The sequence below is a fragment of the Electrona antarctica genome (genome assembly GCF_951216825.1).
Source record: "Electrona antarctica genome assembly, chromosome: 23".
Lineage (NCBI taxonomy): Eukaryota > Metazoa > Chordata > Actinopteri > Myctophiformes > Myctophidae > Electrona > Electrona antarctica.
In genome coordinates, this window is record NC_136804.1 from 25544879 (window position 1) to 25569106 (window position 24228).

The 24228-nt window shown below is 44.9% G+C and overlaps 2 protein-coding genes across 2 annotated transcripts in view; both read left to right on the plus strand.

Moving 5' to 3' along the window:
- Nucleotides 1-24228, plus strand: part of LOC306916733 (uncharacterized protein) — a gene marked incomplete at both ends in the record, with an annotated part of 88564 nt that overhangs the window by 49002 nt on the left and 15334 nt on the right. The window contains 4 exons of the mRNA XM_079494751.1: nt 8458-8625; nt 13528-13716; nt 16249-16331; nt 17594-17708. Of these exons, the coding sequence (XP_079350877.1) occupies nt 8458-8625; nt 13528-13716; nt 16249-16331; nt 17594-17708 (555 nt within the window). The remainder of the gene's footprint in view (nt 1-8457; nt 8626-13527; nt 13717-16248; nt 16332-17593; nt 17709-24228) is intronic.
- On the plus strand, nt 1673-5567 carry LOC306916309 (achaete-scute homolog 1a-like; the record flags this gene model as incomplete). The annotated part of the gene is made up of 2 exons (XM_079494143.1): nt 1673-1756; nt 5079-5567. 2 exons carry the CDS (start codon nt 1673-1675, stop codon nt 5565-5567), a joined length of 573 nt encoding a protein of 190 aa, XP_079350269.1.

A 24228-nucleotide genomic window follows, 5' to 3' on the forward strand; every position in this document is an offset into this window, starting at 1 on the left:
TTCTAAATCTTCCGAAGTTCCGACGCCTCATCAGTCAGCAACAAGGTATTTGGAATGGATTGGAAGCTTGTTTTGTGATTTTTCCACGTTGATGCTTTAGTTTCAAACAAAGGCTATTTATTTCTGCAGCTTGAAGAGATACGTTAGAGTGTGTGTGTGTGTGTGTGTGTGACGTGTGTGTGTGTGTGTGTGTGTGTGTGTGTGTGTGTGTGTGACGGGGACGGTAAACACTAAACGCCACAACTACGAGAGAGAGAGAGAGAGAGAGATGGGGAGGGAGAGAGGGAAGGGGGAGAGAGAGAGAGAGAGAAAAAGAGAGAGAGAGAGATTTCTTACTTAGTGACACTTGAGTCAATTTTCGCCACTCCTCCGACAGGCGTGCATGCATGTGTGTGTGTGTGTGTGTGTGTGTGTGTTTGTGAGTGTGAGACAGACGTATTTGAAGCGTTCCAACGGGTCTGTCTGTCTTGTTAATGTTAACTAAAGCCGGTAAAAATAAGAACTGCCTGGCTGTCACTCTGGGGGCAATATAACCCGAAATATAACCGAAATACGCCAAATAAAGAAATAAATAACCGATTAACCCCACGCGCGAGTGCGTGACCACCACGCACGCGCGCTGCGTGAGCGTGCGTGCCGGCCCACCTAGCCATAGCGAGGCCCATCTAGAATCGCATTTCTGGCTGCGCCTGCCGCAATAGGCCTATCCAACTTACCATCCAGGCCTGTCTCCTGGCTAACCGCACGCAACGCCTGGTTTCGCCTGGCAGCTACGTGGTAAAAGGGATGGGATTTATTATATAGGACAGGATACTGTGCAACGGCAAGTATTAATTTTTCGTCCGTCATGCGCGCACTGCAGAGCCTCTTCTTTGGTGCCATGTCTGCTCTCTTTTCCCTTGTAGGCCTACTACAAGGTGATATTTATAGGGACTACCTCATCAGTACCAGACTTGTCAACTAGAATTGACGAATCGGGTATTGATTGACAATGACAATCACTACCACACGTGTCAATTCTAAACTAGATCTATAGAACTTCGTACCAGACTGGACTCACTCACTGGAGACGTAACTTGGACTCTCCAAGTTACGCACGGGCCGGGCGCCACGTATAGGCTAGTAGACTACGGCTCTCTCCAGTCGGAAGGTTATTATAATAGATAGATAGAATCTATCTAGATAGAATCTATCTATCTATTATAATATAGTACTATATTACTACTATATACGTATATAGTAGTAATATAGTATCTATCTGATAGCTATCTGGTCGCACACGGACCAAACATTTGTTCTTTAGGTGTGTACGCAGCCTTAGGGGTTGAAGTGGCACGCGTCCGGCGTGCGCATCTCACACAGGAGCCAAGGTAGAATACAACGGGCGACGGGGGCGTGGTCAGTGCGGGACGCGTGGGGGCTGCCCAATCTATTGAAAAGCGCTCGCGGTCTATCCCCCGGACGCATTGCAAGACTTGAAGAGGAGGAGTGTGGAAGGCAAGGCATGGCAGGCAGGCGTGCACCAGCCCCATGAGACAAGATAAGCACTAAGCCACGCGTGAACGGCACAGCAGGGCGCACGGCCACCTTCCTACAACAACTCTGCAGAGACTCTTATTTTTTACAGCGTTTTTTCCACTCTTTTTTTATTCTACTCATTCACTGCCTAATAATGGACATCACAGCCAAGATGGAAATAAACGTCGGGGGTCAGCAGCAATTTCTTCCACCAATTTCTTCAGCATCCTCCATGCAGGTGAGCAGCACTGCTTTATAACTATAGGCTACTAACTAACTACTGTACTTAAGTAGGCCTACAATTTTGAGGTAGGCTATTTGTACTTTACTTGAGTATTTCCTAATTCCAATAGCCTATACTTTTATACTCATCTCAGGCAAATATTGTATAGGCTACTTTTACTCTGATTGTCTCCACCAGGCCGAAGGCATGGGGAGAGAGTATGTTTTGCACTTCGTCCGTCCGTCCGTCCTTCCTTCCGTCCGTCCTTCCGTCCGTCCGTTATCAGCTAATCTCCGGTACCGTTGGCCCGATCCATGCCAAACTTTGCACACACACTCCATGGATGCCAACGACGAACCTCTGCCCCAAATATTCCTCAACGGCCTGTTATAGCGCCACCATGAGGCCCATTTAGGCAAAACACATTTCTGTAGATTACTCGTACACATTTTATCCATACATCACACAATTCGGTATACACTATCTCCATAGTCATGTGATCATCACAGATCTGCACAATTTCCCATCTTCCATCCTGATTGGCTAATATTGGCTTCCAAAGCTCACATGATTGGTCCGTTTCGAACAAAATGCCACAAATCACAAACACAGTGTGCAATATCTGTGAAATTATACACGCACATTTCCACTAGGCCAAGGACGACATGCCACTCATTATTTTCCAAATCAGCCTCATGGTGGCGCTATAACAGGCCAATTCCTGTTTTTAGCTATAACTTCATCAATCTGTATACAACTTATGTATGCGCACTCCCTAGAGGCCATGGAAAAACATTGTCCCTGCATCCCTCCACATCTGCCGGTTATAGCGCCACCATGAGGCCGATTTCTGCTAAACACATTGCTTATGTTAGTCGCACAGATTTCATCCAAATCTCACGCAAATCGGTACACATGATCTCTGTAGTCATGTGATCAAGACGAGTCTGTTGGATTTATCAGATTCTACACTGATTGGCTAACATTTTGCCAAACATCTCACACACTCCTATCCTCCTGGTGGAGACCTGTGCCCAGAAGGGCACTTTTTCTAGTTAACTACTGATATTCTGCATAATAAGAACTTTCTATAAATAGGCCTATACATTATACATTATACAAAACTTTTGCACTTTCACTCAAGCAAAGCTATTTGTACTTTACTTGAGTATTTCCTAATTCCAATAGCCTATACTTTTATACTCATCTCAGGCAAATATTGTATAGGCTACTTTTACTCTGATTGTCTCCACCAGGCCGAAGGCATGGGGAGAGAGTATGTTTTGCACTCCGTCCGTCCGTCCTTCCTTCCGTCCGTCCTTCCGTCCGTCCGTTATCAGCTAATCTCCGGTACCGTTGGCCCGATCCATGCCAAACTTTGCACACACACTCCATGGATGCCAACGACGAACCTCTGCCCCAAATATTCCTCAACGGCCTGTTATAGCGCCACCATGAGGCCCATTTAGGCAAAACACATTTCTGTAGATTACTCGTACACATTTTATCCATACATCACACAATTCGGTATACACTATCTCCATAGTCATGTGATCATCACAGATCTGCACAATTTCCCATCTTCCATCCTGATTGGCTAATATTGGCTTCCAAAGCTCACATGATTGGTCCGTTTCGAAAAAATGCCACAAATCACAAACACAGTGTGCAATTTCTGTGAAATTATACACGCACATTTCCACTAGGCCAAGGACGACATGCCACTCATTATTTTCCAAATCAGCCTCATGGTGGCGCTATAACAGGCCAATTCCTGTTTTTAGCTATAACTTCATCAATCTGTATACAACTTATGTATGCGCACTCCCTAGAGGCCATGGAAAAACATTGTCCCTGCATCCCTCCACATCTGCCGGTTATAGCGCCACCATGAGGCCGATTTCTGCTAAACACATTGCTTATGTTAGTCGCACAGATTTCATCCAAATCTCACGCAAATCGGTACACATGATCTCTGTAGTCATGTGATCAAGACGAGTCTGTTGGATTTATCAGATTCTACACTGATTGGCTAACATTTTGCCAAACATCTCACACACTCCTATCCTCCTGGTGGAGACCTGTGCCCAGAAGGGCACTTTTTCTAGTTAACTACTGATATTCTGCATAATAAGAACTTTCTATAAATAGGCCTATACATTATACATTATACAAAACTTTTGCACTTTCACTCAAGCAAAGCTATTTGTACTTTACTTGAGTATTTCCTAATTCCAATAGCCTATACTTTTATACTCATCTCAGGCAAATATTGTATAGGCTACTTTTACTCTGATTGTCTCCACCAGGCCGAAGGCATGGGGAGAGAGTATGTTTTGCACTCCGTCCGTCCGTCCTTCCTTCCGTCCGTCCTTCCGTCCGTCCGTTATCAGCTAATCTCCGGTACCGTTGCCCCGATCCATGCCAAACTTTGCACACACACTCCATGGATGCCAACGACGAACCTCTGCCCCAAATATTCCTCAACGGCCTGTTATAGCGCCACCATGAGGCCCATTTAGGCAAAACACATTTCTGTAGATTACTCGTACACATTTTATCCATACATCACACAATTCGGTATACACTATCTCCATAGTCATGTGATCATCACAGATCTGCACAATTTCCCATCTTCCATCCTGATTGGCTAATATTGGCTTCCAAAGCTCACATGATTGGTCCGTTTCGAACAAAATGCCACAAATCACAAACACAGTGTGCAATTTCTGTGAAATTATACACGCACATTTCCACTAGGCCAAGGACGACATGCCACTCATTATTTTCCAAATCAGCCTCATGGTGGCGCTATAACAGGCCAATTCCTGTTTTTAGCTATAACTTCATCAATCTGTATACAACTTATATATGCGCACTCCCTAGAGGCCATGGAAAAACATTGTCCCTGCATCCCTCCACATCTGCCGGTTATAGCGCCACCATGAGGCCGATTTCTGCTAAACACATTGCTTATGTTAGTCGCACAGATTTCATCCAAATCTCACGCAAATCGGTACACATGATCTCTGTAGTCATGTGATCAAGACAAGTCTGTTGGATTTATCAGATTCTACACTGATTGGCTAACATTTTGCCAAACATCTCACACACTCCTATCCTCCTGGTGGAGACCTGTGCCCAGAAGGGCACTTTTTCTAGTTAACTACTGATATTCTGCATAATAAGAACTTTCTATAAATAGGCCTATACATTATACATTATACAAAACTTTTGCACTTTCACTCAAGCAAACTTTTAATCCCACCCTTTTTACTTAATTGTAAGTATTTCTCTACAGTGTATTAAAATGTGTGTCACTTGTGTTGCATCATAGGTGATGATGAGGAGACAACGCTCCGGCTCTCCGGAGCTGCTGCGGTGCAAGCGGCGTCTGAACTTCGCGGGATTCGACTACAGCCTGCCGCCGCACGCCGTGGCTCGGCGCAACGAGTGCGAGAGGAACCGTGTGAAGCTCGTCAACAACGGCTTCGCCACGCTGCGCGAGCTCGTGCCCAACTGCGCGCACAACAAGAAGATGAGCAAGGTGGAGACGCTGCGCTCGGCCGTGGAGTACATACGCGCGCTCCAGCAGCTGCCCGGCATCGACATGTCCTCGCAGAGCTATTCGTCCGGCGGCGGCGGCTCCCACGACTGCATGAACTCCATGGCGGGCTCCCCCGTGTCCTCCTCCTCGCCCTACTCCTCCGACGAGGGCTCGTCATACGACGCGCTCAGTCCTGAGCTCCTGGACTTCATTATTGGTTCTGAGAAAGAAACCCCAATATATATCGTGGTAAGAAAGCTGCTGTTATCCGACCTATAGCCCCTTTCGGGACCCCTTGGTCCTACTTTTTCTGTATTTGGGACGTTGGTTATATCCCCAAAGACAGCGCCTTCATTGATTCGCCATTTATGCTGCTGAACAAATTGAATAATTCCTTTTTAATCATATTTTTTCCGCCTGTTCTTCTCGTCCACTCAGAAATAACCTATATCTATCGGGATCATCAGCTCCATGTATAGGCCTAAATGCGCTTGGGATGGTCCCGCGGGGACGGAGGCTTCCAGATGCACTACAGACTGTCTGACACACAGCCCCCTGGTCCTCCCAAACTCCCCCCACGGCCACGCAGAGACACGCACGGCCCGGGGCTTGCGTCCTGAAACCATTCGGACATGCAGGCCAGAGAACAGCGCCAAAAGGGACTTCATGCCGGTGGGTCCGGTCCTTGTTCTGGAAGACAGCGTGCGTGGGAATCCAAGCTTCCGTGCGCATCTATCTGCCCATGAAAACGCATTTTCGCATTTTCATATTAAAGTGAATTTATGCTCTGTCACAGCACACAAAACACTATAAAAAAGCGCTTCTTCAACTATGCTAAATCCAATCAAAGAACGCCAACCCTTTGATAAAACTCTTGAGACATTTCACTCAAAAATGCTTCCAAGTCGCGGATTTTATTCTATGGAATTCTATATTGAATTTCTTTAAAAGATATTTTTGTATGTAAAGAGATTTATAGATGTTTTGTACACATCCTTTTGTATATATATTTTGTCTATTATATTGCTATGTTGCTTCTATACCTCCTGCTTTAGACTCGTACAGTCTATTATTCTCTGCAGCTGGCTATTCTGTTCATGAGGTTTGGAGAGGAGGGGGTTTGATACTCCCAGCATTTTATCCTATAGCACCGATGTGTCTTATTTAATAGCAAATCCATGTTATGTATCATGTTCACAATGATCAAAAAGTTATGCAGCTATTGTCCAAACAGAGCGCAATGGCGATGCGTTGCGCATGTCTACTGCCAGCTCAATGTTGTCTTCATATAAAACATGTTGGTTTAAAGGAAAACAAAGTCTTATAAACAATATTTTCTACAATCTAGCCCCAGAATAAAATAATTTCCTAATTAATTGTCGTCCATGTTTTGTGTGTGTGTGTGTGTGTGTGTGTGTGTGTGTGTGTGTGTGTGTGTGTGTGTGTGTGTGTGTGTGTGTGACGTGTGTATTGGGGCCTATAGGCCTATAATCACAGTATAGGCCATTATGTAGATAGCCCCCCCGGCTATCTACATAATAAAGGGTTGGTGGTGCACATCATTGATGTTTCAAACTATTGCCGGACCAACTCAGTTGTTAGGGTTTCACTGTGTGTGTGTGTGTGTGTGTGTGTGTGTGTGTGTGTGTGTGTGTGTGCGCGCGTGCGTGACAGTTAGTGTACTCATGTGCCTGTTCATCAGAGTGTGTGTGTGTGTGTGTGTGTGTGTGTGTGTGTGTGTGTGTGTGTGTGTGTGGCCTGGGGACAAGATATACTGTAACTGATAACTGATTGATACTTTTACTTAAAGATGAAGGGTTAGGGTAATGATGTCACTAAAGTGGTGTATTTCGATTGGGCCTGACTCAAAGGCTTTCAGGAAGCTTTCAGGAAGAAACCAAAAAAACAGGGAAGACTTATTTAAATATTCTAACCACACCTGGGGGTCTATTAGATTAGAGTAATGTTAACTCCATAAGTAAGTAGCCTTGCCGAGCCATGAGGCCCATAGGGCAGGAGCCTATCTCCTGTTTCTGTAGCGTGAGGCAGCTTGATGTACAAGTACACCCCCTGGACATGACGCTAGTATGTCGCAGGGACTTACCCCCCCAATCCAACCCTTGATGCTGAGTGTCAAGCAGGGAGGCACTGGGTCCCATTTTTTAGAGTCTTTGGTATGACCCGGCCGGGGATTGAACCCCGACCTCCCAGTCTCAGGGCGGACACTCTAACCACAAGGCTACTGAGCTGGTGTGTATGTGTCTATGTTAACTCCATAGACACATACAAAACAGAACAAGTACAACTAGAAAAAGTGCCCTTCTGGGCACAGGTCTCCACCAGGGGGATAGGACTGTGTGAGATGTTTGGCAAAATGTTTAGGAGTAATATAAACATGTTTGCCTTTGATGGCAATTGGATGATTTGAGGCATTTTGTTCCAAAAATGTGTTTTGCAAAAATCAACCTGTTGGTGGCGCTATAACAGGCCAATGTGAAAAGGGTGGGATATATTCCTCAGCCTAGTAAGAAAATGTGTGAAAGATTTCACGTAAATTGCATGCTGCGTTCATGATTTGAGGCTTTTGTTGAAAACGGGGCAATCTTGCAAACTGTGAAAGCCAATTATAGCCAAATAGGATGGAATATGAAATATCTGACAGATCCGACTTGAGCACATGACCATAGAGATACTGTGTAACGATCTGTGAGATTTTTGGACAGAATCTGGAGGAGTAATATAAAAAAATGTGTTTTACAAAAGTCGACCTCCTGGTGGCGCTATAAAAGGCAGATGTGGAAATTGCAAGTCAAAGGTTTGTCCTTGGCCTCTAGGGAGTATGCATGCAACGTTTCACGCAGATCGGTGCAGTTTTAGGTAAAAAATGTGAAAAGCTGCCTCATGGTGGCGCTATAACAGGCCGTTCTGGAAAATGCGGGGCAGAGGTTCATCGTTGGCATCCAGGGAGTGTGTGTGCAAAGTTTGGCATCGACCGGGTTAACGGTGCCGGAGATTAGCTGTTCACAGACGGACGGAAGGACGGACACACACACGGACGGAGTGCAAAACATACTCTCTCCCCATGCCTTCGGCCTGGTGGAGACAAAAATCACGGCACTCCATCATTAAGTAAAACATTTGAGTACATTTTTCCCGCCACTGGTTTCAGGGTCCAGCGTCAGCTGTAGCCAATCCTGTGTGTTCGATCACACTGACGTCAGCTGTAGCCAATCCTGTGTGTTCGATGAGCTGGATGCCGTCGCCCCACGCTCCGCCTCCTGTCAATCATCACTGGACCGCCCACTCAGCTCCAGTGGAAGTCCCTCACCTGACACAGGTACAGTATGCACGCACGCACGCACGCACGCACGCACGCACGCACGCACGCACGCACGCACGCACGCACGCACGCACGCACGCACACATCCAGGCATATCCAATGTGAAATATCTCCAATCCGTTAACACCTATGAGGGCGATTCTACAAAATGGCTTCTAAACCAGCTACCTCTTTCGTGCCAATAAGGACCCCCAAATATATGTCTGAAAATGTTTTGTGCCAGCCAGGGACCCCCACCACAGAAGAGAATATCTGTGTTAATCACATTTCACATTTATCAGATGTACTAATTGTATACCGTATGTGCTTTTTTTGAGAACCACTGTTCTAAACCAATGTTCTAAATCCTAAGAGTTTTCTCTAAAACGTATGTTGCTAGCCGATCTACAAGCTCACAATGCGTCGCATTGTGAGCTTGTATATTGGCTATTTTCAAATGTATATAGGGTTGAAGAGATGAATGTGTGTTTTGTAATCATAATCAAAATCTACAAAGTCACTAGTAACCAAAGTTCTCAAATAATTGTAGTGGAGTAAAAGTACAATATTTGGATCTGAGATGTAGTGGAGTAGAAGTAAAAGTACCTCATAGGCGCCAGAGGGGGGGTCATTTGGGTCTGAACTGAATGTCCCCACACTGCTGGGGGATGCCTGCCTGGTCAGGCATCCCCTGACCAACAATTTGTTTGTCCCGACCGGCGCTGGTGCATGCCATGGTCTAGCAGTTTCCATTTTGCTGCACAATAGTTGTTGTGTATTTATTGGCCGCATAAAGGTGTCAGACGGGCTAATGCACAAGAATGTGAGTCATGACGTACCCCCAACCCCCCCCTCCAAATAATGCCCGCACTCTTTACGTTCTGACCACTGATTACAGTACTTAAGTAAATGTACTTAGTTACTTTCCACCACTGCTGCTATAGCAATAATTGACGCTGCTTCTCGTTTAAAAAACAATGGAATGTGCTGTGTGGGGTTCGCTCTTTACGTGGAGTTCATTGTAGCAAATGCCTGCAAAGGCCTACAATTACAAGGCTAATGGCAGCCAGCATTGTGTTCTGCTTACTGTTGTCATGTTTGTTTGTTGTGCCTGCCAGTAATGTCTCAGAGAGTATGCGCGTGACATCATCATCAAACCCGGAAGTTATGCAGGAATGCCTAATTGCCTACTGAGTGGCAAAAAACTACTTTCTGGCCTTGACAGCCCATGCATCCAAACAGAAAAGTCCTATCTGATTGCATTAAACAATGTTAAACTCACTTTGCCTGTTGCTTTGCCACTCGATTTGCCACTCGATGTGCCATTCACTTAATCACTTTAAGCATGCGCATACCCTCTATTAGGCATGCTCTCCTTCCTCTGTAGCTCTTGTCTGCCATTGGCTGGGAGCCGTGGGAGGGGCTTATCAGTGTATCATGTCTTTGTATTGGTCCCTGTTGACCAACAGAAAAAAATGTGCTGCGCGTGCGTGCGTGCGTGCGTGTCCTGGTGGAGGACTGGAGGTGGTCAGTGAGCTGCAAAGAGAAACATGAGCCAATGAAGACTTCCTCTGCTTCCAATCCCCGACAAGGTGTTTAACCTGCACCACGCAGGTTAAACACCTTGTCCTAATCCCCGACAAGGTGTTTAACCTGTGTGGTGATTGGCCTGCACCTCTGTCTGACCCCTGGTGACCTTTGCCCTGAGGATATGTAGAGATCATGGCAGTGGTTGCTGCAGTTAGCCACAGCCTAGAAAAACGAATGAATTCAGGGGCTATACTAATTGTAGTTAGGTTTCGGCAGTGATTTGATTCAGAATAGCACAGTTTACCACAACCTACTGTTTTTTTTTTGGTAAATCAACATACGTGTACGTGTGTGAATGTTCTCCCTGCCCTCCTTTCCCGGCCGCTCTGGGGGCTTTGCTCTGGCTCCAAGTGGGTGGTAGCTGGTGTGGCCGGCAACTTAATCTTAGGTTTAGTCATTGGTTATCTGAATCAATGTCCGTCAACTGGATACGTTTGGCGAGTGACAGGGCTTGTATACGCAGCCTAACTGAAAGTGCATTCCTGTCGCATTCTGTTACATCCACGGTTGTCCCATGCAGGTACTTCCTATCAGCAGCTACTTAATCAATCAGCTAAGACAGCAGTTCCTTTTTTCTGACCCGAGGGGATTACTTTCCTAAACAGGCACACGTCTGCCATTCTAACTGAACGCACCCCTGTTTCTAAACAGGCACACGTCTGCCATTCTAACTGAACGCACCCCTGTTTCTAAACAGGCACACGTCTGCCATTCTAACTGAACGCACCCCTGTTTCTAAACAGGCACACGTCTGCCATTCTAACTGAACGCACCCCTGTTTCTAAACAGGCACACGTCTGCCATTCTAACTGAACACACGTCTGCCATTCTAACTGAACACACGTCTGCCATTCTAACTGAACACACCCCTGTTTATCTAACACACGTCTGCCATTCTAACTGAACACACCCCTGTTTATCTAACACACGTCTGCCATTCTAACTGAACACACCCCTGTTTATCTAACACGTCTGCCATTCTAACTGAACACACGCCTGTTTATCTAACACACGTCTGCCATTCTAACTGAACACACCCCTGTTTATCTAACACACGTCTGCCATTCTAACTGAACACACGCCTGTTTCTCGGCCACTCGTGTGAAATCCTACAAACGCATGTCATGGAAATTAGTAACTAAGTACATTTACTGAAGTACTGCATTTAAAAGTACAATTTTGAGGTACTTTACTTTAGTATTTACAATTTCCAATACATTTACTTCTACTCTACTACAGTACGTCTTCGATCCAAATATTGTACTTTATTTGAAAACTTTAGTTACTAATACTATAGTTACTTTGTAGATTTCGATTATAACCCTAACAAAACATACATTAACCACTTCAGCCTTATATACATTTTGGCCACTTGAAAATAGCATTTACAATGTGTCGTGATGCGACATCTTTATTTAGTTTGTCATAGTCTTAAAAATCATTATTTCATAGTTTTAGTCACATTTTAGTCAACTTGTTGAATTATTTAGTGTTAGTCTAGTTTTAGTCGACTAAATATCATAAGATTTTAGTTAACTAAATTAACTGTAGATTGAATGTGTAAAATGTATTTTGGCGGGCCTTGATGGTGTTGTAATGAGAATAGCTGATCTACAAGCTTGTGAGCTTGCATAGCTGCTATTTTCAAAATGCAGCCATGAAGCGTAAAATGTCTTGTCTTTTAGTTCTAATGGATCTCTTCTCCTCTAGTCCCCCCTAACTTTTTTAGTCTAGTTTTTAATTTGTTGATGAAATTGTCAATATACTTATGAACAAGAAGGCACTGGAGCAGCTCAGACGATTTAGGTGCCAGTGCCTTCTTGTTCGCATGTTATATGTCCTGCTCCTGAGATGCACCAGACTGGCCTGCTATAGGCTAGAGGCACGGCTGGAACTCCCTTCTATATATGTCAATATACTTAGTCACAGTTTTAGTCATAGCTTAGTTTCTATTTAATTTTTATTCAGTTTTCCTCAGTGGAAAAAAGAGGTATCATAGTTTTTTAGTCGACGAAATCAACACTGCTTGGACAGAGGTGTCAACGTGTGCATGGACAGGCCCCCAGTGAGCCGCACGGTGTGTGAAATCCCCTCCACACCCTACGGGCATGGGCAGGGAGCCCACACTGGTAGGCTACTGCTGATCCCCTTTTAATTGGGTGTGACCATGAGAACTTTGGAACCTTGGGAGGATGGTGTGTGTGTGTGTGTGTGTGTGTGTGTGTGTGTGTGTGTGTGTGTGCGTGTGCGTGTGCGTGTGCGTGTGCGTGCGCGTGCATGCGTGAGGAGAGAAAGAGACAGACTTATCAGACTTGTACTACGAAACACTCTGAGATCCATTGTTCATCCGATCTACACAACTGTCCCCTTGACCAGCTGAAAAGCATCATGCCTGAACCAAATATAGCTATTTAGCTGTTCATTTCTGTATCCCCACTAGGTCACTAGTTGCCATGAAACCTGCTGCTCCCTGTCCTTTGCCTGTCACGCCACCCACAGACCAAAATGTCAACTTTGCACACAAGATATCATCTTTATATTATAATCAATTAATTATATCTCAGAGGCAGACTGCAGTATGAAAGCTTTTGATCATGGCCTTTTCTGTAGTGCAATACTTAGCCAAAATTCCGCTTGCGTTCCTTTTCAAAGGCACTTTTACTCTTACAAGTGTAAAATGTAACCAAAACTTTGGTTTAATTTATGGAATTGTAGACAAAATCTTATCCAAACAAAGACATCTATATATATATATATATATATATATATATATATATATATATATATATATATATATATATATATATTTTTATATCCCACAATTTTGTAACCCATTTTTCACCCCTGTGTCAATTATCGAATGTGATCCTGGGCTCTACACACCCTCCGCCAACCTGGGGAGAGCAACGGACTTGAACTCATGCTTCCTTCATGCATGAGTGTCCAAGTCGCTCCATTACACCTGACAGGGGGGGAGTTTCCCTGGTTGGACGTAGCACATGGAAGGAACACGTTATTCCAACCAGTTCCTTTTCCCCTCCATCAGGCTGGCCAGGGGGGGGGGGGGGGGGGGGGAGTTTAGAGACCAGCATTACTGCATGTTTTTTGTGAGGGTACCTACCCTAGGGGACACGGGAGAACATGCAAACTCCACACAGAAACTCCACACAAAATATTCTAAGTCTTGGGCCTGAGAGGCTAAATCTCATCAAATGGCGGTCCGTGGCTCAAATGCAGAATAAATAATGGACCTTGATATGAAAAAGGGTTTGAAAAAAACCCACTGTACAAATGTAAGCCTGCATGTGCCACGTGATTTGTGTCCAGCAGAAGTGTCCCCGGGCCTGGCTGCGCTGACGGTGGGCTGTACCTCAGGCAACATGGGCTCCATGTCCCGCGTGCACCTCCTCCTCCTAATGGAGAGACCCGGGCCCGAGTCGTTCTCTGGTCGGGAGGACTCCCCCCCGCTGGACTGGACAGGTCACAGGGCGCCGTACAGTCCACAGTGGTCGACGGCAGGTAAGGCAGAGCACCCGCCGCCGATGCGTCATCGTCGATACGCAGAAACGGTCCAAAACACAGAGATGTATTTATTTTTAACACTTGTGTTTGTTCGTACGCGCTCTGTGTTTCATGATGAACACCACGAGGTAGTTTTGCTTAAAGGAGAATCGAGTTTTTTTTACCTAATATGATTAGATAATAACAATAATAACACATGAACAAGAATGACTCAGTTATAACTGCCAGGTGCAGCATGCTCTCGTTTATGAAAATCTATAATCAGTTTGTGTGCAGCAGCCTTTTTTTTTAATATTCCGGTATATATATGTATATATATATATATATATATATATATATTTCGCCTCTACCAGTGCTTAATGGACATATTATCATCATATTACGGTGAGAAACCGGCTACCCAGGAATTGTCCTTTAATGCCAAAGGTACACACACATACATACAGTTTACTTTTTGAATTGTCTTGAAATGCCACAACAGTATAACCAAAAGCACCAATTTGGGGTTGACGTCTCTCTCTGACGGTCCGTACAGTATGTGTGCGTGCATGTTTGTCTGGCTGGTAATCTCAGCAAAGCTTAAAGAGCGAGTGTGAAATCTACCGCCACTTTGATAGGTCTTTCTGACAGTTTGGAGGAGATCGCTTCGTTTGATAAGCAAGCACCGTTGCTTTAATCGTAACAGGGAGGGAGCAGTTTCAGACAGGTGTGTGTGTGTGCTTGAGTATATATGCGCTCGCGTGTGCGTGCGTGCGTGCATATGTGCGTGCATGTGCATTGCAGTGTGTCTGTTTGTTCCTGCATGTGTAGAGAAAGCATATACATGGGCAAACAGGGGAATACCACAGCATTATATTAGGTGTGTTGTTTAGGGACCTTGGTTGGCCTGGGGGGCAAGTCGTGTCTTTATGGTGTAAAGCGGTCTCCTTTGAATGGCTCTTGTCTGCTTAATCTACTCTCAAAAGCCATAAAGGTGCAGTGGTGAAAAGGAACTAAGTACATTTACTTAAGTACTTACTGGAGTATTTGTACTTTTACTGCAATAAAATTATTTGAAAACGTTAGCTGGTAATTACTTCAACCCTATACACATTTTGGCCAATTGAAAATAGCCTATGCGACACATTTTGAGCTGAGTAGATCGGCTTTTTTTCAAAATATTCTTTGTACATTTGAAAACTCAAAATGGGACATTCTGCATAATGAATACACTGTACATTTTGATGCCAATGCTTTTGTACTTTTACTAAAGTACAATTTGATTTCTGGACTTCTACTTGTAACAAGAGTATTTCAATTTGCAGTATTGATTCATTTTACTTATAAGCAAAACATTTGAGTACTTTTTCCTTGTGTCTTAAGCCATAAAGGAGTTCCTCCTACAAGTGGGAAAGGTTTACGGGATATTATGATATGCCATATTAATAAAGATCAAACCGCTGGAGTTTATCATTAACCTGGAAAGTCCAGGCAAGATAGCCAAAGACACTTTTCAACTGAACAACACGCGTGTACAATAGATAAGGGGCCTGATCAAATATACACCGAAATTCCATTCCAGCCTATTGTTCACTGATAAAATCTCTCGATTTCGCTGAACAGTGCATACGATTAGCAGTAACAGGCTATTTGATGTGGATTAACAGTGTCACTCAAATTGTAATGATTTTGAATTCATTGTACAAGTACTGAGGCATTATCAACCACCATATTTTATACTTTGGCTATTTAAAAAGAATGCCTGTCAACATTAAGGTCACAACACGTCTCATCTTGATGCATGATTGTGATGGCTATTTTTAGAAAGATCTCAAAGAATATTTTGGAAAAATTGAGAAAACTTTTTTTTTAAGAATTTAGGGGGGGATTTCACAAATCGGCTGTATGTGAAAAAACACTCCAGATCAACACTATAAATACGGACATTCACCTTTTTCTTCATTTGATCACTTTTTGGGTCCAGCACCGTATTTAAAAACTGGGAGGGGCATATCGGTTTCCTCCTTTACAAGTGATAGAAATGGACCCACGCCGGACCAGCTCAGTTGTTAGGGTTTCACTGTGTGTGTGTGTGTGTGTGTGTGTGTGTGTGTGTGTGTGTGTGTGTGTGTGTGTGTGTGTGTGTGTGTGTGTGTGTCGGTGTGTGTCGGTGTGTGTGTGTGTGTCGAAGACTTTGCTGGAGACCTGACGTGTCTTTCCGCTACCAGAACAATGTTTGCACCTGGCACGCTCCTGCTAGACAGGTGCTGTGCCAGGGTTTTGTCACTCTTCTGTCAGTATTTGCAGAGAGATTAACACTGCATTACTCATACGCGTACGCATACTGAAGCACAAAAGGCCCCCCCCCCAAAAAAGAAGTGCATATAAAGTTGTGCTATAGGCCTACAGTTATACACACACACACACACACACGCGCGCGCACACGCACACATTTGTGCCAATGCATGCAACACAAATACATCCACACACACACAACCCGTGTCCTCTTGGCTGTAGATTGATGCTGTTTAATGTGTGTGTTTTTGTGAGGCGACCTGAGGCCTCTCGCAGCCGGTGGTGGTACTTCTGAAAGGTGTGGCTCCACGCCGGGGAAAGTCCAGGAACACAAACTGGTGAGTGTCACGGGCAGACAGTGGTGGAAAAAGTACTCGCATGATTTCCTTAAGTAAAAGTATCAATACTGCAATGTAGAATTACTCCGTTACAAGTGAAAGTCCATAATTCATAAATTGTAAGAGTAAAAGTACATTATGCAGAATGCCCCATTTCAAGTTTTCAAATGTTTAAACTTCTTTTGAAAATAGCAAATCTACAAGCTGACAATGCGTCGCATGGCGACTGAGGTTGTACTTCAGTATTAAAAGGTTAGGAACCAATGCAGTTTACACCACTGGTTACAGGCCTTGCTATAAGAAGGGCTTCTCACTCTCTACCCCCCCCCCCCCCCCCCCCCCTCCACTGTTCATCTATCAGATCTCCCCTGAAAGAAGGATTGCACCTTGTTGCTCGGACACACGCTGAACAAACAACAGGCCCGGGGGGAGAAAGGATCGACTCCTAATCAGACAATAACCCTAAACTTGGCACACTCGCTGCGCTCTCCCTCGAAGGACAAAGCCCCCCATTTACAAACTCCAGGCCACACGAATTTATAACTGTCATTCCAGTAAAGCGGGGCCAAATTGTTGTTGATAATTGAGCCGCAGTATAACAGAGGGGCGTGCGGCCGTGCAGCAGGTGCGTGGTTAATCAGTCACGGGCCCGGCAGGGAGGGAGAGGCCACTGTATATCGCTGAAAAGGCGCAGGGCGAGCTTTTTTTTACTCCAGCTCGGTGCTCCATGGCGGGGGGGGGGGAGCTGCTAAACGCTGCACGCATGGGGTCCGGGGGGGACGACGACGACGACGATGACTCTATTGGAGGGATGCGCCGCTGTTAGGATCAGACGGGGTTAGGGGGGGGTGAGGGGTCACCGGGGGTAAGCATGGGGTCCCCCGATAATACGCACGCTGGGCTGCAGCGGAATGGTTGCAGGTGCTCCACGTGATCAACTATTAATCTCCCCTTTATGACGGAGGAGGGAGAGCCTCTGAGGGAAGAAGAAGCTGAATGAGCCCCCCATAAGCCCCCCTGCAATTATGTCTAAACCACAGTGACTGGAGTACCCGGAGCATGAATCATATACGGCCATTTGCATAATGCGTGGCACCACATCATGTGTTTGCTTACTACCAGGGTGTGTATTAGCTACTCATAAAGTGGAATAATGGTTGTAGCTAATAATAACACTACTTTGTAGACGGCACGTTATTAGGGCAATTAAATGGACAATTAAGGACAATTGAATGTTTATTTCTTTTTCTATTTGTCCGTAGGAAAACTGTGCTGCTGCTGCAGGTTCCATCATGTCCCAATCATCATGGATTATAGATCCCATTCCATCAGACATCTCATCCAAGTCCTCTGGTTCTTGCCACCGCTCCAGTGACGGTACTATTATTATTATATCCTTTCAGTTCAACCCAGCTCACACTGTGATTCTTTACTCTTTACTCTTTGCTTTTTCCTGGACCTTTATGATTGCTCTTCTGTGTCGCGTTCCACATTTCTTTTCTTTTTTTTTAAGAAATTGAAGCTTGTCCCTCTTGAGCTCTTATAGCAACACAACACTTAATCAATACAAGAGCCTGTCCCGAGCATTAGGAGCCTGAGCCGGTAAAAGCCCACTGTCAGCTCTGGTTTATTAGGAGCCATTGTCTCCTCACTGTCAGCGCGGTGTTTGGCGTTCCCCTGCCTCCGGTACACTTAAGCCCGCTAATCCTCACCAGGGCCGGCTGGGTATAGCGGTATCACCTTCACCTGTGTGGCCCTAGTGGTCTTGTGTACATACATGAGTGATGGTTCAAAGGCAGAGTCTCAACAGTACAGAGAAATCTGGCAGCACAGGGAAAAGGTCAGAAGTGTTTTCACCATGTGGAAACGGAGAGCCATACCGGCTGACTAATACTTTTTCCTTCCCCCTATTTCCTCTCTTTTTTTTGTCCTGCAATCATTTTACTGCGTCTGTCAGCCTAGCATCACGCTTTGTTTCTTGGCTAGCCGCGCAAGTCGTCTGTCCAGTCGCGGTAATTGCGACGCGGGGCTAATGGTCCGTGTTGTGCCGTGCTTCAGTGATGGCACCGTTACAAATGTGCGCGTCGTGTCAGTGATTGATTAGCCATGTCTGAGGGCCAGCCATTAAAACCAAGGGCACAGTGACATCTTCTTAGTTCTCTGCAGTGGTGGAAAAAGTACTCATACTTTCTTACTTAAGTAAAAGTGTCAATACTGCAATATAGAAATACTACAAGTTTACTAGTAAAAGTCCGGAATTCAAAATGTACTTGAGTAAAAGTGCAAAAGTATTGACATAAAAATGTACTTAAAGTACCAAAAGTAAAAAGTACTCATTATGCATATAATGTGTCCCACTTCAAGTTTTCAAAACTATAAAAATCTTTTGAAAATAGCCGATCTACAAACTCTCAATGCATCGCAATGCGATGCATTGTGAGCTTGTAGATCGGCTATTTCCACATGGCCGAAATGAAGTGGTTAATGTATGCTTTGTAATAATAATCATAGTGCTATAGCTTGTGCCACCCCTTACCCCTCATCCCTAAACCTATTTGCCATTTTTTTAATATTTTGAAAAACAGTTGAACTATTTTTTCAAGATGGCAAAGTATGGAAAAGAAGTTTAGGGATAAAGGGTAAGGTGCGCCCAAAATATGGCCAGTAATCTACAAAGTAACTAGTAACCAAAGTTTTAAAGATATTTTTGGGGCGTTTTTGCCTTTATTGATAGGGTACAGTAATTAGACAGGAAAGGGGGAGAGAGATGGGGTGAAGACATGCGGCAACGGGCTCGGGACTCGAACCCGCGACACGCCGTCAGGCTGGATTACCGGCCTAGGTGCCTGGACCACTCAGCTGCAGCACAGGCCAGTAACTAAAGTTTTCAAATAAATGTAGTGGCGTAAAAGTGGAATATTTGTGGAGTGCAGGAGTAGAAGTAAAAAATAATTGGAAATTGGAAATACCCAAGTAAAATAACCTCAAAATGTTACTTAAGTACAGTACGTTAGTAAATGTACGTAGTTACTTTCCACCACTGATGTCATAACACATTGTAACACAAATTGTTTTCATGTACTGTTGTGTGACTGACGTGACCGGCTGTATGTTTTTCGGTCGGGCAGCAATCTGAAGGAAGTGACGTATCTGATCCCTATAGCACCACTGATGCCTCATGGGTGACATCTGAGAGTAGAACATGGCTGCATTCATTAGCCTGTTGAGTTCAGACGATGTGCATTTGTTGCCAACGGCAAATAGAACCACAATGAGAATGGTGGGAATAAAACAAATCATACAGGCTAATACTAGTACTGTAACTGTGTCTATCTAATTACATGCAACAAGTGCAACCTACAATATGTGGGTGAAACTAGGAACACAATAGCAGATAGACTAAACCAACATAGATATAATATAAATAATGCAAAAGAAACAACTTTATTAATTGTAAAACATGTTATGACCCATGGTATTAGTGCCTTGGAAGTTTGTGGATTAGAATCTATTACTGTATCCCTGTATCCATTACAGGATACAGGGTAGTAAACAAACCATTAAATGCTATACTTCTAAATTGCTCTTAATTATAGCAGAGCCAGGACAATAGCAGAAACACAAAGCAATTTAAATTCAAAATCAGACCATGATCTGATGGCCTGAGGTCGACACTAATGGGCTTGATGGGGGGACTTAATCCCCTCAAAGGGAATCACACTTTAACCATGGACCTCCGGAAACCTACCTCAGAGGTAACTAGATTAGGCCAGACTAAATCTAAATATAAGATTGAGAAACTTTTAGTACATCTAGTAAGACTAAACCTTAATTGCCCAGACTCTTCTTCAACAAAGATGGTGAAAGCAAACATTCTTTGTCCTTAAACCAGAAACCTAACCTCAGTATTAGCCGGCCACATAGGTCGCTAAACCTAACCTCAGTCTTAACCAGCCACATAGGTCGCTAACCCTAACCTCAGTCTTAACCAGCCACATAGGTCGCTAACCCTAACCTCAGTCTTAACCGGCCACGTAGGTCGCTAACCCTAACCTCAGTCTTAACCGGCCACGTAGGTCGCTAAACCTAACCTCAGTCTTAACCGGCCACGTAGGTCGCTAAACCTAACCTCAGTCTTAACCAGCCACGTAGGTCACTAAACCTAACCTCAGTCTTAACCAGCCACGTAGGTCACTAAACCTAACCTCAGTCTTAACCAGCCACGTAGGTCACTAAACCTAACCTCAGTCTTAACCAGCCACGTAGGTCGGACTAACGGGATGTCGGACTTATGGGCCTTTTGTTTGTTATGTGAACACAATCCTCCTGACAAGTATACAAAAAAAAGACAAGGAAAAAAAAAAGATGTCACTCGCTGATTCTTGGCTTGCGTGGGGCTTTGGCCACAATGACCCCTTTGGAGGCCAAAGGCATGGTCAGACCCCCCCCCCGGGGGGGGGGAGAGGGTCATCAGCGGGGCGGTGAGAGGTCAGGTCCTAGGTCAGCGAGCCATGCAGTGTGTGGCACCATGCACGGCTTTGTGTGGGATAGGTGAGATTGGGTTACCGTGGAGGAACCATGGAGGTCAGCCTCTCAATAGAGAGCCCCCGAGTAGTTGACGGAACGACCCTTTTTTTTTTACAACACAATATGATAGTATTAAGAAAACAGGGTAGTGTGACAGAGTGGATCATCTCTCTTTGAATGTGCATGACGAATGATTCATCAGCTACTGTTTTGTTTTGCAGGATATTGTAGATCATGAAGGCACTAATATATAGTATAAAAATGACCAAATACTAAATATCCTTTTCCTTTTTGTTGTATCTTATCTTATCTATTTAAAATCGGATTTGGATATTTAACTGAGTGTGTGCTCCAAACGGTTGGTTTATGCGCAGACATAATGACATATACTGCCAAGATTCTCCTGATCTCCAAACAGCATGCACGGTCAAATTTCAATATTTAAAATTCAAACCCGAAGATTTTGCTGCGTGGTTGAGACTCACGATAACCGCCTTTGTACCAGGCGTCGTCAGGAATTCATAGGTAGCGTAATCCCCCCCCTCATAATTGTTTCATAGCTGTTTTCACTACTTCACTCCCCGGTCGGTCACTCCGCATGCACCCCACCGGTGTTTAGCATTCAGCTGCTACTGAAGACGTTTGCGGGCAAAATGAATGTTTAGCGATGTGCTGCGTGGGGCCACAAAGAAGAGCTAATCTGGACTGACCCTGGGCGGATTGTTCCGGCAAGGTTCAGGGGAAACTGCGGGACAGATTATAGGCCTCAGAAAGACAGAGACAGTGGAGCAGAAGATTAGTCATGTTCCTAGCAAAGATCCCCCCCCCCCCCACACACACTCCCTGAGGACCACACACTGACAATGTAGATGTGTCACGGCGTTGTCCCTAATATAAAACATTGTCACTGTGGGCTCTGTTGGTCATTGTCTCTGAAAATCCTCCAGAACCTTCTCCTCCTCGTCTCCCCTCCTCGACCCCCCCCCCCCCTTAACCAAACTGGACTCGCGGGCCCGTTGATTGGCACTTGTCAAGGGGCTGATAGAGAGAGGCTGACGCGTTGGGAACGGCTCCGATAAAGGGGCGACCCTGAAAGGAAAATCCCCTCGCCATGAATAATAATCTGGGAAGGATTTTCTTTTCTTTTTCTTTTTCTCTCTCTCTCTCTCTGTTGCGCCATTCTTCCAACAGATAGAGGAGTGGAAGGCTCTGTATGGGTGGCATCAGTGAATGGCCACCGCACACTGATTGTCATCCCTTTTTCAAACACACAAAGAAAGAGATACAAGTCCGACCTTCTTGCCTTTTTCCTGGTACTCTGTATGTTTAAACGAAGGGTGTGTATGGGGCAGCCTGTGTGTGTGTGTGTGTGTGTGTGTGTGTGTGTGTGTGTGTGTGTGTGTGTGTGTGTGTGTGTGTGTGTGTGTGTGTGTGTGTGTGTGTGTGTGTGTGTGTGTGTGTGTGTGTGTGTGTGTGTGTGCGTGCGTGCGTGTGTGCGACTGTGCGTGCGTGTGTGCGTGTGTGCGTGCATGTGTGCGTGCGTGCGTGCGTGTGTTTTGGGGTGGGGTGCACGCTCATTGTCTTCGGTGGCCTTTCTGAGATCAACGGAGGGATTTGACTCGGCCGCTTGCTGCCAAATCCGGCTATCTGCTACGCTCAGATACTGCGGTTGGTATGGTAACCTCTAGCTCTGTGTGTTTTTTAGATGTGCTCCTTGTTTCCAGCTTGAACTGACCAGTAATCACTGGCGTCCATTCACGGATTAGAGGTTGGAGGTTAGGAGAGGAAAGGACATTATCTGCAGGATGGAACCCAATCCTGAATTAATTTTGTCAGGCATTGCTTTTTACCCAGTGGTCTTAATTCTTTAAGAAATTGTCTGCAGTCGTCATTCATGCCTTTCTTTTCACTCATACAAAGATTTGTTTGGACACACGTCGTACACTTATGCCAATAAATCAGTTGTGTAAAGTAACTAAAGTATGTTTACTCAAGTTCTGTACAATTTTGAGGTATTTGTACTTTACTTGAATATTTCACATTTCCAGTTAAAAAAAAAATTGTTCTACTCCAGTACGTCTCAGAGGCAAATATTGTACTTTTACTCAACTACTCACTCTGCAACACAACTTTATACAATATGCAGTATCTAGGCCGGGGGTCCCTGCTTCATCTCTCTCTCAGCTTTAGGGGTCCTTGGTTTAATCGAAGGCCGCTGATGGCGCCAGAGATTGATAACCCGCTCAAACCTGCCTCTATGGAATAAATGAATGACATTGGAGACAGACTGGCGCGGGGATTGTATGATTGTGTGCAGTGTGGTGGAAGACAGACATGTCAAATGAGACATGGCTCTATCAGTCTGGGCTGCTGACCGCTCCGCTCCGCCATGATAAACGACCACAAACAAATACGATGTTTTTTTAATAACGGATGGATCCTGCACCCCGTCATCATCACTCCACTGGTCAAGCTTTGTCTCTCTCTCTCTCCCTGTTTCTCTCTCTCTCTGATGAATGGAGCCAATCTCCAAAAACGCACGGCGCACGCAGTTATCGCTCGTGCACCAAAACAAGTAACACTCGGAAGAATGGACTGCAAAAACTCTCCCAATAGAAAGTGTTTCAAGAGACAATCTGAGACCTTCCTCCTTGCGTTGCGTCTCAAGCCTCCATTGATGGCCGCTCTTTGTTTCTGGGCTTCCACAGCGAGAAGTGCATTTACTGCATTATATGGACCTTTCATTCAGACATAATGGGACCCTTAATTGGCCCGAGCGCTGACAAAAATCGACTGCCTGTTTAGGTTTCAGAGGGAGTGTCTGTCCCCTTCTTAGTGCAATTCTGAATAGACTGAAGGGAGATGTGACTGTGTGGCACATAGGGGAAGAATGTGGTGAGAACTTGTGTTTATGAAAGAAACTGGAAAAGGTCTTGTGCATTTTCTTATGCATCTAGTTCTCTGCGGAAGGCCATTGGGGCAGACCTGCGATCTCTTTTGAGCAGCCAGTGAGTCCCTTTGTGCCTGTGTTGAATACATATGTTTTAAATGTGGGCCCACTATGCAGTAATGTTAAGTTCTGTATCCAGAAATTCATGTGATATAATTTGAAATATGGGCCTACCGTATACAGTACTGGCTGACAGACTGAATGTCAGGAGATGTTTTTCTTTCCTGTGTTCCCTTCTGTCCCAGCCTGGAGTTTAACTCAGGGGGGCGGGGAACCGAGGAGAAGACCAATTATTATCAGTGGTGGAAAAAGTTTTACTTTAGTAAAAGTATCAGTACTGCAATATAGAACTACTGTGTTACAAGTAAAAGTCCGGCATTCACAATTTACTTGAGTAAAAGTACAAAAGTATTGGTGTCA